At 56.9% G+C, this 12500-nt stretch overlaps 4 protein-coding genes across 4 annotated transcripts in view; 2 read left to right on the top strand and 2 right to left on the bottom strand.

The window, feature by feature from the left end:
- PTSG_05488 (serine/threonine protein kinase) overlaps nt 1-5004 on the top strand; it is a 9792-nt gene extending 4788 nt beyond the window's left edge. Inside the window, exons 15-19 of the mRNA XM_004993301.1 lie at nt 170-215; nt 433-604; nt 852-1032; nt 1239-1319; nt 1527-5004. Coding sequence (XP_004993358.1) covers nt 170-215; nt 433-604; nt 852-1032; nt 1239-1319; nt 1527-4751 — 3705 coding nt within the window. The 3' untranslated portion in view covers nt 4752-5004. The remainder of the gene's footprint in view (nt 1-169; nt 216-432; nt 605-851; nt 1033-1238; nt 1320-1526) is intronic.
- Nucleotides 4996-7615, bottom strand: PTSG_05487 (uncharacterized protein). Its single transcript, XM_004993300.1, has 8 exons — nt 7402-7615; nt 7094-7215; nt 6927-6993; nt 6651-6755; nt 6314-6364; nt 6000-6091; nt 5562-5829; nt 4996-5295 (listed from the first exon to the last, which is right to left on the bottom strand). The coding sequence occupies exons 1-8, from the start codon at nt 7456-7458 to the stop codon at nt 5149-5151; spliced, it is 909 nt and encodes a 302-aa protein (XP_004993357.1). The 5' UTR covers nt 7459-7615; the 3' UTR covers nt 4996-5148.
- Nucleotides 7616-7720: 105 nt separating this feature from the next.
- Nucleotides 7721-10555, top strand: PTSG_05486 (arylsulfatase). The gene is made up of 2 exons (XM_004993299.1): nt 7721-8694; nt 9226-10555. Exons 1-2 carry the CDS (start codon nt 7740-7742, stop codon nt 10362-10364), a joined length of 2094 nt encoding a protein of 697 aa, XP_004993356.1. The 5' UTR covers nt 7721-7739; the 3' UTR covers nt 10365-10555.
- Nucleotides 10556-11360: 805 nt separating this feature from the next.
- The window catches only part of PTSG_05485 (uncharacterized protein), a gene marked incomplete at both ends in the record, with an annotated part of 1747 nt that continues 607 nt past the window's right edge, over nt 11361-12500 (bottom strand). The window contains 2 exons of the mRNA XM_004993298.1: nt 11361-11373; nt 12133-12285. Coding sequence (XP_004993355.1) covers nt 11361-11373; nt 12133-12285 — 166 coding nt within the window. The remainder of the gene's footprint in view (nt 11374-12132; nt 12286-12500) is intronic.

Raw genomic sequence — 12500 nt, 5'->3', positions numbered from 1 at the left:
GTGTGTGTGTGTGTGTGTGTGTGTGTGTGTGTGTGTGTATCATTCTGTGCACACTCCATCCGGCATTGTTGTCCCCACCCTGACCACCAGTCGAAGGAAAGACAACGCTCACGTCAGATGTCGCGGTGCCCGTTATGTCCTCGCTCCTGTTTGTCCTGTCTGATTGCAGGAGGCCAAGAAATGTCTCGGTGAAATTACCCCTTCGCTTCGACATTGTACGTTCGCTTTCACCAAACGTCAACCCCCCCCCCTCCCGCTTTGTGGCGTTACGCCAGCACATGCACACATATGAACGTACGCATATGCGTACAAACTTATGCGTACGAACACAGCACGCAACACCACAACACTCAACACTCAACCACAGGAATGCGCACGTTACCAGTCTTGCTAACCCGACTACCTCCTGCTCATTGCCTGGCGTTAATACAGTGGTTGAGCGCGTGCTTGTTGGTGCAGAATTCGTCCCTGCTGTCCGGTTTTTGGATCGTGTCTCCGCTTTTCCTCTTGTCCGCCTTCCTGATTGGGTGGCGCAGACGCTCGCCGTCATCAAGCCGCTGCATGTTGCCATCACCAGCGACCATCCAGAGCAAATTGTCTTGCGGTAGGTATGCGCGCACGCGTGGGTGTGTGTGTGTGTGCATGTGTGGGTGTGGGTGGGTGGGTATGGGTGTGTGTGGGTGGGTGTGGGTGTGTGTGTGTGGGTGTGGGTCTGTGGGTCTGTGGGTGTGTGAGTGTGTGAGTGTGGGTGTGCATTCGTCGACGTGCGCACGGGTGCATGTGTCCACTTGCTTCTACTGCCACCCATCCTCCCCCCTCCCTTCCATCACCCAACAACACCTCCGACACAGACAAACCCAGGCAATGCGCCACCTCCCACCGCGCGGACTGCCGCTCGTGTGCCATGCCATCACCGCTGTTGTGTCTCGCCATCCCAAACCGGACCTCGCTCGCTTCACCCTCGTCTTCATCGCCGGATGTGCACACGCGCACATGCACGTGGCAGAGGAGTGCCTTGACACGCTGTTTGAGGTGAGTGGGCGGTGATCGTGTGTGTGTGTGTGTGTGTGTGTGTGTGTGTGTGTGTGTGTGTGTGTGTGTGTGTGTGTGTGTGTGTGTGTGTGTGTGTGTGTGTGTGTGCTGGCGTGGTGGCTGCAATATATGGGACCAACTGCTGCCTTCCAGCTCACTGCATTTCGCATCCTTCTGCAATGACTGCCGCGCTACGCCTTCATCAGGTGCTGGCGGTGTTCCTGGCGACTGGTGGCCGCCACGTCTCGGAGTGGCTGACTTCTCTCATTGCACAACTAGCAGCAGAGGTGTGGGTATGTGCACGTGTGTGTGCCATCTGTGTGTGCCCGTTGCATATGAGTTTGTCGTTGCCTTCCCATGTCCACCATCAATTTAGCCTCGTATCCAAGCTCAACTTTGTTTCACTCGCATCTTGGACACAACACGCATCGTTGCACGACATCAATACTTCCCCCCACTCACGCGCGCACACACACGCATACATGTTTTCACAGAGCAAATCGCAGCAAGTGTGGGCGGCTGCCATCAGTGCTGTGCACATGTCCGTGTGTGTGCAGCCCTCCCTTCTCACCGCTTCATACTGCCGACGCGTGCACGAGTCGCTGCTGCAGCCGGCAATGGCAACGACACACGCCCTTCTGATTGAGGACCGCATGACAAGAGAGCTGTCGCAGGTCGATGCAACGACACGAATGCACGGAGATGCCGTGACTGAAGAAGGCGAAGAAGAACAGCAAGAAGACGAGGAACCGCGGGCAGCAGGCACGCCCGGTACTGACAGCGATGGCCAGAGTGAGCAGCAGGAACAACAACAACAACAACAACAACAACAACAACAACAACAATTGTCGAGTGAGGTGGAAGCGCAGCGCGAATTGCTGCTGGCTGCTGCACGTCTCGTCCTGACCATGTGCAACGCCGTCGGGCGCGATACAGCGCTCGCAACACTTCTGCCGAGCGTCAAGTGTCTGTTAGAGCCGTTCCTCTTTGCGCAGGGCACGTCTCGCAGGGGCGGGCACCGTGACAGCGATACGCAGCACAGTGGCGATGATGATGACGATGGCGATGACGATGGTGATGGTGGTGGTGATGATGATGGTGGTGAAGACGCGTCAACCGGCACAAGTGACAACACAGCACTGACAGTGACGGCAGCGAGCAATGGAAACGCCACTGCCTCCACCACTGCCTCCACCTCCACACCCGCCACGGCCATTGATCGTGGCGACCAGGAGAGGCGCGGTCGGGCAACACACCGGCGGCGCCAACCGCAAACAGCGTGCACGCCCCAACTTGCAGCCGGGATCTACCAGCAGCTGTGCCAGAGACTTGGACAGCATCAGCTACGCGCAACCATCCCGCACCACGGCGTGTTGGAAAAGATCATGTATGATCACCTAGACGAGGCCGATGAGGCCGTGGCCATGCTGTTCCCGCCGCCGCGATCGCCGCAAACCGACACCAAGGAAGTGGCCAGCAACAATTCGGTGCGCGACACACGTGCGAGAGGTGACAACAACACCACAGCGCACAGCACTGTGGCGGCAAAAGCGCACGCTGCTAATGCGAGCAACACTGGCCAGGACAGCAGTGGCAGTCATGTGTCGGGTCCGAGGATGGTTGCGGAGGGGCGCCGGCAGTGGCGGGTGACGGAAGACAACGACGCAGTCGTGGTCTCCACCGTGCACGATGACCAACACCAACAACAACAACAACAGCACCAGCACCAGCACCAGCACCAGCACCACCAGCACCACCAGCACCACCAGCAGGGGAGCGATGGCCCCTCGACACCAACGCCGTCAACGAGGACAAGAACGGCGGTTGCGAGCGCAGCCCACAATTCCCAGACGTCACCATTCTCGCCAACACCCGCAGCCTTCCCCATCGCACCATCACCATCATCACCGTCGTTGTCGTCAGCAATACCCCCAGCAGACATGGTGTCGCCACCAACCACGACCGCCACAGCAACGCCGACAACGACAACAACGGCAGCCAGCGCGGGTGGCGGGCGACTGGGCAGTGGCAGTGGTGGGCGAATGGCGATGAGTGCAAAGAAGGCGGCAGCAGCTGTGGCGGCGAGACGGGAGGACGAGGCCTTCTGGTTTGGAATGACGTTCGCGCGGTGGCGGGCAGAGGGCGTTGTGCCACGCACCACCACCAGCGCCCCTGTTCCTGCGGGTGTGGTGGCGCCTGCTGATATGCGTGCGCGGTCGCTCAAGGGCCCGTCGCACAAACACCGCGTACGTGCACTGTGCACGTTTGGTGCGTGGGGTGAAGCTGTTGCCTCTGCTGGTCGGGACAAGACAGTGCGACTGTGGTCTGTCCTATCCCCAAATCGCCACGCTCATCACCAGCAGTACCACCGACATGTGCATGATGAGCAACATCATGACCCAACAGCGTCAGCAGCAACGGCATGGGCGAGCACGAGCACCGCCACTGGTGGTGCAGATGGTGGCGATGTGTTTGGAGCTGCGCAGGGGGGTGGAGCATTTTCTCCTCAATCCCAAACACGCAGCACCCACGTGCGTGGCCGTAGTGCCAGCACGAGTCGTCGTACCAGCGCCAGCCGCCTGCTGTGGGGCGACGCTGCGAGCGACCGCATGGTGCTTCCACCTTCGTCGCTGTCATCGCTGCCGTCGTCATTGCCCGCATCGACGTCCTCCCGATCATCGCTGCTGTACAACTGGCCGCCACCGCCATTATCATCCGCGACTGTGTCGGTCGCAGCAACACCAACAGCAGCCACCACCCCGTCGCCGCACAGCCTCCATCTCAGTGGTCGCGCTGCTGCTGCAGGCGGTGATGACAGCGACAGGCTTCCATACGGGAGCGGCGAGTGCGTGTATGTGTACGAACACCATCGGCGGTCCGTTGCCAGCGTGGTGTGCGCGGCGTGGGCCGAGCGCCTGCTGTCGTGCGACGCTGAGGAGGTGCACATGTGGTCCCCGCATACGGGTCACACGGAGGCAGTGGTGTCTCTGCAGGGGGCGGAGCTGCACACGATGCTGCCAGCGCCCATGCACGGCGTCGTCTTCGTCGGTCACTCCGATGCAGAGGTGTCTGCGTTTGACCCGCGCGCAAAGGGGTTTGCGTTCACGTGGAAGGTGCTGCCAGACAGCTTTGCCCACGAGCGGGACGCGGTGACAGCGCTTGCGCTGATGCATGGAGGCGAGCACCTGTGCTGTGGAACATACGGCGGGCGAGTGGGCGTGCTGGATGCCCGCATGGGCGAGGTTGTTGGCGGCTGGGCGCCGCGTGAAGAGCAGGCGGCCGTGCACTGCTTGGCGGACTGCGGTGGCGGTCGCGTGCTGGTAGCGTCGGAGCACAGGTGCAGTGTGGTGACGGTGGCAGACAGACATGTGTCATCTGTGCTGCCGACCGGTGACCACACGGCCACAGATGTTCTTGTTCTTGCCGGTGGCGACGCTGTTGCTGTGAACGGCAGCTCAAAGCTCTACTACATGCCCGGGGTGTGCAAGGCGGCCACCACTGGCGCTGGTAATGGTGGCTCTGGTGGTTTGCTTGGTGGGATGGCATCGCAGCTGCCGAGTGTTGAAGTGTGGAAACCTGCTGGATTGCGTAATGCGCTGCCAACTTGCGTCACGGCGGCGCTTGATGGCGGCGTGTGTGTGCTCGGGTGCGATTCCGGTGCGCTGCGCGTTGTGCCGGCGCCCTCGTTTTGCCTCCAACCAAGTGACGACAGTGAATGATATTGTGTTGTTGTGCGTTGGGGGGGGGTGCTTTGTCGTCGGGTTTGATGGTGGGTTTGATGGTGTCACATAATGTTGTACGTTGCAGCTTTTTGAAGTTTGGGTGATGGATGTTGAGCGAGTACGTTCGCTGCTGTCGGTTGATGGATGATGTTGTTGTTGTGGCGGTTGTCGTGGCTGTGGTTGCAACCCACTCTGCACCCCAATACATGCCATGCAAGTTACACCAAAGCAATCAAATCAACACAAAAAGACGAGGTTTACTGGCTGGCTGTCCTTCGAGACACGCCATTTTGCGTATGCACGCGCGTGCGCAGCCACAAGCACTCAAACAAGGACGCAAGCAACCAGACCAGCATGCAAAGGCAATGGAGCAAACGAGTGCGGGTGGATATGTTCAGGGGTGCTTGCGCTTGAGGTTGTCGAGGGTCAAGAGGACCTGTGTCATGTTCTCTCCCTCGTACAGGGCGACCGTTTGGAAGAGATCGCTCGAGCTGATTCCGGCGCCGCGCGCAAACTCAATAAAGTTGCTGATGTTCTCCATCTGGCCGTTGTTTGTTTGTATGTGTGTATGTGTGTGTGTATGTGTGTGTGTGTATGTGTGTGTGTGTGTGGGAGTGTGTGTGTGTGTGTGTGTTGTGTTGTGTTGTGTTGTGTTGTGTTGTGTTTTGTGTGTGTGTGTGGATTGCGATGAGTATGTGGCAACCAAGTATGTGAGGTTCATAAAACCACGTACGCAATGGAACAGAGGACCACTCTCACGCGCGCACGCGCATTCAACAGCACATACACACACATCCACGAGCGTACCTGCTTGAAGGCCATGGAGGACTGGTTGATCTTGGCAACCGCACCAGGCTTGATGGCATTTGCCAGCTTGCACAGGATGACACCATCACGCAAGGCGGCCTGGAAGTCACCCTCCACTTTCTCCCCGGTCTTCTTCTCAATCCACGCCCGCACCTCCTTCTCCACCTCCGGGTTGTACTTTGACTTCAAGCGCGCCATTCGCTCTGCCAGATCGCCGTACGCCGCGTCGTCCGTCTTCGCTTCAGCATACTTTGGCCCGCTGCCGCTGCTGTTGTATGTGTGTGTGTGTGTGTGTGCGGTTTTGTGTACGTGTGCGTATCTGTGTGTAAGCTGATGGGTTGGGTGAAACCGAGTGAACATGACACACACGCAAGGCAATCAGCCCTTGCAGCTTCTGACATAACCCCACGACCTCGCCCGTCGTGCCCACTGCCTCACCTGGCGGGGGCCTTCACTTCACCGAGCTTGGCGCTGCCTTTTGGAAGCGACACCGGGTTTCGCTGCGGGGCCTGCGCCTCAACCTTGACGCCCTGAAAACAGAGATGACAGCAGCAGCAGTGGCAGTGATGTGATTTAACAAGGGATCCACACAAGGTGTGCTCACGTGTGCATGAGAGTGTGAACATGAGCTGTGTGTGTGTGTGTGTGTGTGTGTGTGTGTGTGTGTGTGTGTGTGTGTGTGTGTGTGTGTGTGTGCACGTGTGCTGTAGTGTGGGTGTGTTGTGGGAGGAGCCTGAATGAGGCTGTCACACCTTCTTCTTCATGTCTGCTACGCGGCGCACGTTCTCGAGGCAGAGTTGAACCTGAAACAAACAAGTCAAAAAAAGGGACGGGCATGTTGAGAAGCCAAGGGGGAGGCGATGACGAAGATAGACAAACACGCGCGTGTAGAGGTGCAGCAGGAAGACACACATCGCTTGTGTCAGATGATTGCAGTATTGATTACCGCATCTTCACGGACAAGCAAGCAACCGCATGTGCATACATGTGCGTTCCATACCGAACTTGTACGACCCCCCAGAATAGAGAACCACACGCACATGCACACGCACACACACACACGCACGCACGCGCGCGATCGTTACGCACCGCTGTCATGTCGACGCCCTCGTAGAGATCAGAGGTGCGGAACACGTCTTCGGGGCGCACGCCATAGGCCGGCAGCGCCGTCAGAAAGTTGGAGATGTTCTCCATCTTTGTTGTGTGTGTATGTGTGTGTGTGCGCGTGTGTCGTGAGTGTGTGTGTGTGTGTGTGTGTGTGTGTGTGTGTGTGTCGCGAGTGAGTTGATGAGAAAGGCTTGTGCTGGTCGCTTTGCGTGTTTGTGATTGTGGGGTCAGAATGCGAGTTGTGGAGGTCGGCCTCACCTGCTTGAATGCCATAGATCCAGGGTGAATTTTCTTCACAGATCCCGGCTGCAGGGCGTTGATCAAGCTGCACGCACATGAGTGAAGGGGCAAGCAACGGTGATGAGCAGGGTGGCTGGTAGGATGCACCAAGCCACGATCAATCGAGCAATTGAAACTAAGCTCACTTGCACAGGACGACCCCGGACTTGAGCCACTCCTGGAAGGTGCCTGTCATTTTCTCGCCTGTGTTGGCCTCAATAAAGGCAATGTGGATCTTCTCCAGCTCCTTGTCATACTTGCTGTCCACCTGTGTGTGTGTGTGTGTGTGTGTTTGCATGTGTTTGCATGTGTGTTTGCATGTGTGTTTGCATGTGTGTTTGCATGTGAGTGAGTTGATATGAAGAGGGTCAGAAACAACAACAGGAGAGCGAGAACGTGCGTGCGTAACGAATCAACACCGTCAACCAGTGCCATGTGAGCACAAGCTGCTTACGCGAGCGCGGCGCTCGGCCAGGTCGCCAAAGGCACCCTCAACTCCACGGTGAGCCATGCTTGCTTGCTTGCTTGCTTGTTTGCTTGCTTGTGTGTCGTATGTGTTGATCCAGGCTGTGTGGTGTGGTGTGGTGTGGTGTGGTGCGCAGTGGTAGGTCCAGCAAGCGATGATCGGCAACAAAGCACTAACTAAAAGCAACAAGCAACAACAAGAGAAAAGTGGCAACTTTGCTTTTGCTTGCTTGCTTCTTGCTTGCACACTGAGCGCAGCCGTGTTTGTTTGTGTTTGCTTGTGGACAATTCGTTGTGGTGTTTGTGAATTTTCGACGGCGAGAAACGATGACGATGATGATGGTGAGGCCGATGTTGGTTGTGGTGCTTGTCTGTGTCATGGCCGGATTGGACAAGGGTATTCGGGCGGCAGGTGTGGCGGGCAACGGCGACAAACAGCTGAACCACCACCCTCAGGACCACCACGACAACCATGCTGATGCTGGTGACAGTAAAGTTGCGGCTCATGGTCTCCGCGGTAAGGAGAACAAGATGAGAAGACATCCACCACCGCACATTGTGTACTTCCTTGTGGACGATCTTGGGTACGCCAACACGGGCGTCACAAACGATGAGCCGCTGACACCACACATTGATGAGCTGGCACGCAACGGAACCATGCTTCGCCGCTTCTACACCTACAAGTATTGCTCTCCGACCAGGAGCTCGCTGCTCTCTGGGCGACTGCCGATCCACGTCAACCAGGAGAACCGCCCGCCACCCGTACCTGGCGGCGGCATTGATCAGAACATGACGACGTTGGCGGAGGTGCTGCAGCGCGCCGGGTACGCCACGCATCAAGTTGGCAAGTGGCACTGTGGTATGAGCTCACCGGACCGCCTGCCAGTGCACCGCGGGTTCAACAGCAGCTTCGGCTACCTTTCTGGCGCGGAGCACCACTACTCGCAGATCCGGCAGGGCTACGTTGACTTGTGGCGGGACACGCAGCCTGCGTATGGCGAGAACGGAACCTATGGCACGTTCATGTACGCGCGTGAGGCAGAGAGGATCATCCACGCGCATGATCCCACAACGCCGCTGTTTCTGTACTTGGCGTTTCAGAACGTGCACTCGCCACTCGAAGTCCCAGACAGGTTTCTGGACAAGTATCCTGACGTGGACTACCGGCCACGGAAGCACTGCCTGGCCATGGTATCTGCCGTGGATGAGGCCATCAACAACGTCACGCTCGCGCTTCGTCGCGCTGGTCTCTTCGATGACACGCTCATCATCTTCTCATCAGGTTGGCTGCCGTGGTTGTGGTGTCGATGATAGACTGATTGTTGCCCTGCTGTGGTGTGCACATGTGTGTGCGTGTGTGTGTGTGTGCGTGTGTGCACGTGTGTGTGTGTGTGTGTGTGTGTGTGTGTGTGTGTGTGTGTGTGTGTGTGTGTGCGTGTGTGTGCGTGTATATGCGTGTGTGTGTGTGTGTGTGCGTGTGTGTGTGTGTGCGTGTGTGTGCGTGTGTGCGTGTGTGTGTAAGTGTGTGCGTGTGTGTGTAAGTGTGTGCGTGTGCGTGTGTTGTACGTGTGAGATTGTTGTTGTTTTTTTTGTCGTGAACACGTGTGTACATGTATGTGTAAGTACATACCCTGTTGTCTTGCAGCTCTTCTATCACCCTGCGTCGTCTCTGGTTGACTGTTGTTCCCCCCCCCCCTCTTTTGCGTGCCTGTGCGCGTGTCTGCGTCATCACCCTGTTCACCTGACAGTTCGAATGAGCATTCGTTTGCTCACCACCAGTACCTACCCTTCTTCCCTTCGTGCATGCGTGCAGACAACGGGGGCCCGCACGACCACGCCAACAACTACCCGTTTCGCGGTGCCAAGACAGCAGACTTTGAGGGCGGTGTGCGAGCAGTGGCGTTTGTGTCCGGTGGCGTCGTGCCCAAGAATATGGTGGGCACGAACGTGCATGGGCTGATGCACGTATGTGACTGGTACAGCACGCTGGCGCGGCTTGCTGGCGAGGATCCGACGGACCACCGCGCCGCACGTAGCAACCTCCCACCCATCGACGGCTTCGACATGTGGCCCATGCTCACGGGCGCTAACAGCACCTCACCCAGGGTTGACGTGCCCCTTTCTGGCGGTATCCCCGTGGCAGCGTCAGCTCTCATTTCGGGCCAGTACAAACTCGTGCGTGGGAAGCAGCCGTACGGTTTCTACCCGGGCGTGCACATGCCCAACTCCACCGACGACGGCAGCAACTCCAGCGTCGTGTGCGACCCGGGGTGTGTGTTTGACCTGCAGGCGGATGAAACGGAGCACGTTGACCTTGCACGCGAACGCCCACAGCTCTTGCGCCAGCTGCTTGCCCGCGCGGCTGCATACGACGCCACATATTACCAGACCCCCGGCGATAACAGGGGTGACCCCGCCGCCAAAGCAGCTGCAAAGGGGCCGTACCATGGCTACTGGGGGCCCTGGCAGCCGCCTGGACCCCTCCCACCGCCGTCGCCATCACCACCACTACCGCCGCCTGCACCTGCGCAGGGTGTGTTCTTCGCCACAGCGACGAGCGGGTTGTGCTTGCGGGCCGTGGACAACAGCAGCACGGCTGAGGTGCAGGCTGGGGCGTGTGATGGGCTGGCCAAGTGGACGATGGATGGCGATCATGGTGGTGCACTGAGCAACCCAGCGGCTGCGATGGCAGAAATGAGCTACCTTGTTCCCCACCGCTTGTCCGAGTGCCAGATTGGCGATCCCATGATGATGTGGAAGCTGAAGAAGGGGGACGAGGGAGGGGTTGTGTTTCGGGAGCAGAATGGCACTCTGGCTGTCACGGCGTGTGAGGGCATGTGCGTTGGGGTGGTGAGCCCGTGGGGTGGCGGTGCCGTGCCTGTGGATGTGGCCATGGTTGATTGCACCTCTCCGCTTGCTCTGCTCTGGGAAGAGAAGCAGCACGTGGCTTAGTAATTGGCATGCGCTGCATGAGTTGGGGCAGCGCGCGCAAGAGCGTACGTGTTACGTACTGCCTGATGATGTTGTGTTGTGAGAATGCCATTGCTGTGTTGTTAGGTTGTTACTCTGGTTGTGGCGTGGGGTGTGCGAGCACGCATGCTTGGCTTGATTGTATTGATTGTTATGAAAATGACTGGACTGCATCCAATTCTTGTCCTTCAGCTGTTGTGCAACGAAGGAAGAGCGTGCGGATATTGTATGTTGGAGGGAGTTGTGCTGCTTGCTGGTTTACTGGTTTTATGAATGTGCTTGTGCGATGGGGTGAGAGGGTGGCAAGGGAGTTGCATGACCAGCGAATGATTGTTGCGGTGTCGCTGTTGTGTTGCTGTTGTGTTGCTGTTGGGAAGTGGTTCTTTCCTTGTCATATGTTGTGTGGCGTTTTGAGTTGGATTGTCGGACGCCAACACGGGGGAAGGAAAGAACAATAATGCACATCGCATGAGCAGGTGTGGATGGTGTGATGACATGCTGTAAAGGCGGATGTCTGTGTTTGGCTTGTTGTGTTGGTGTGTTGGTCTCCGCATTTCCACTTTTTTTTTGTTTTGATGTGAGGTCATTCCATGTCAGCCGAGTTTGGCTAATATTGCAAGTTGCAGCGTGGATCGCAGCTTCAGCAGCGCACGTGTGTGCTCGGGCGTTGGTCTGCTGATGGGCGGTCTGGCTGCGGCGCACGCCGTTGCGAGCCAACCTCAATAACAACAGCTACCAAACCAAACCAAACCAAACAAAAAAAAAAAAAAACCGGACATCTCAAATATGACACAGCACAACTCAAGAAGAGGTCGAGTACACGAAGACAACCAACCCCGGCATTCAAGGTAGTCGCCCAAAGCCTGATGCATCACGGTGGTGATGAGACCAAGCTTAATGGACAAAGTATGTAGGTTGTGAGTGTAAATCCAATGACAATGTGATCCATGTGATGTCTCTGGATAACAAGAAGAGCCATTAAGCCGTTGAGCTGATAATAGGAAAATGATGGACAGGCACAGAATTCCGCTGTTTCCAAGAAGCATGTTCGTAATTGATTCACGTCTGTTCAACAGGTACGTGCACACCAACCCAGTGCAGTACCCATTGGCACGCACGGAGACAATCAAACAGCAAACAGCAGAGCTGCAACACAAGCGCGCGCGCACACACACACACACACACAAAAATAAATAAATAAAGCAAAACAAAACAGAACAAACAGAACAAACAAACAAAACAAAATAGAAGTGTCAAGAGGAGCTTTTGTAGTGTCACATCACGAAAGGATGCTCTGGATGCATGCATTACAAAACCCAAGAGGCCATGAACTGGAATAACGGCACCATTCACCCAGCAATGTCTTGGATGCGGAATGGCACACGCACATTCAATTCATTGACCCAGCGCTATCACATCGTTTATTCGACTTAGGTATCAGCGAGTGGTAACAATCACCAGCGCTCGTGCACACGGAGAGGCACAGAGGCAGAGAGACAGAGCAATGGGAGACAGACCCCACAAAAGACAAAAGGGCAAACATAGGTTGACACAGGCAGACAGACAGACAGACAGACAGACAGACAGGCAGACAGACGCACACACACACACGCACACAGACAGACAGACAGACAGACAGACAGACAGACAGACACACACACACACACACAGACACACACGCACACACGCACACACACAGACACAGACACACAGACACACACGGCGTCAAGTCATTTTGGGAGAAGGGCACGCTCCCACGCCGAAAGCAACGTCCCCAACAGCAGCAGCGAGCGCAGATGCAACACGGTCAAGATCCTGAAAGTGCACGTGGCAGTGGTAGTGCAGCACGCTGGCCACAGCGACAGCAAGGAACCCAGCAAACAGCCACACCTCCTTCCAGCCACTGGTGGCGGTCGTGCGTGTGCGTGTGTGCGTGTGTGCGTGTGCGTGTGTGCGTGAGTGTGTTCGGGGAGGGGAGAGAGGGGAACGTGCGAGTACGCGCATGTGCGTGTATGTGTGCGTGCGCTTGCGTGAATGTGTTCATGATACGGAACCGAACACACACGACCGAAGGACAGAGGCCAAATACAACTCACAAGCCGTTGCACCACACACACA

The sequence above is a fragment of the Salpingoeca rosetta genome (assembly GCF_000188695.1).
Source record: "Salpingoeca rosetta unplaced genomic scaffold supercont1.13, whole genome shotgun sequence".
NCBI classification, from domain to species: domain Eukaryota; class Choanoflagellata; order Craspedida; family Salpingoecidae; genus Salpingoeca; species Salpingoeca rosetta.
The sequence above is the reverse complement of the archived record's forward strand: the minus strand, read 5'-3'. Positions and strand labels throughout refer to the sequence as shown.

What these genes read in the sequence shown, in the direction of transcription:
- PTSG_05487 (XM_004993300.1), bottom strand. Translation starts at nt 7,458, where the DNA reads ATGGCTCACCGTGGAGTTGAGGGTGCCTTTGGCGACCTGGCCGAGCGC. An exon ending in TGGCCGAGCGCCGCGCTCGC is followed by an intron (nt 7,216 to 7,401) that starts GTAAGCAGCTTG and finishes ACACACACACAG; the next exon opens with GTGGACAGCAAGTATGACAA. An exon ending in CCTCCATGGCCTTCAAGCAG is followed by an intron (nt 5,296 to 5,561) that starts GTACGCTCGTGG and finishes AACAACGGCCAG; the next exon opens with ATGGAGAACATCAGCAACTT.
- PTSG_05486 (XM_004993299.1), top strand. Translation starts at nt 7,740, where the DNA reads ATGACGATGATGATGGTGAGGCCGATGTTGGTTGTGGTGCTTGTCTGT. An exon ending in GCTCATCATCTTCTCATCAG is followed by an intron (nt 8,695 to 9,225) that starts GTTGGCTGCCGT and finishes GCATGCGTGCAG; the next exon opens with ACAACGGGGGCCCGCACGAC.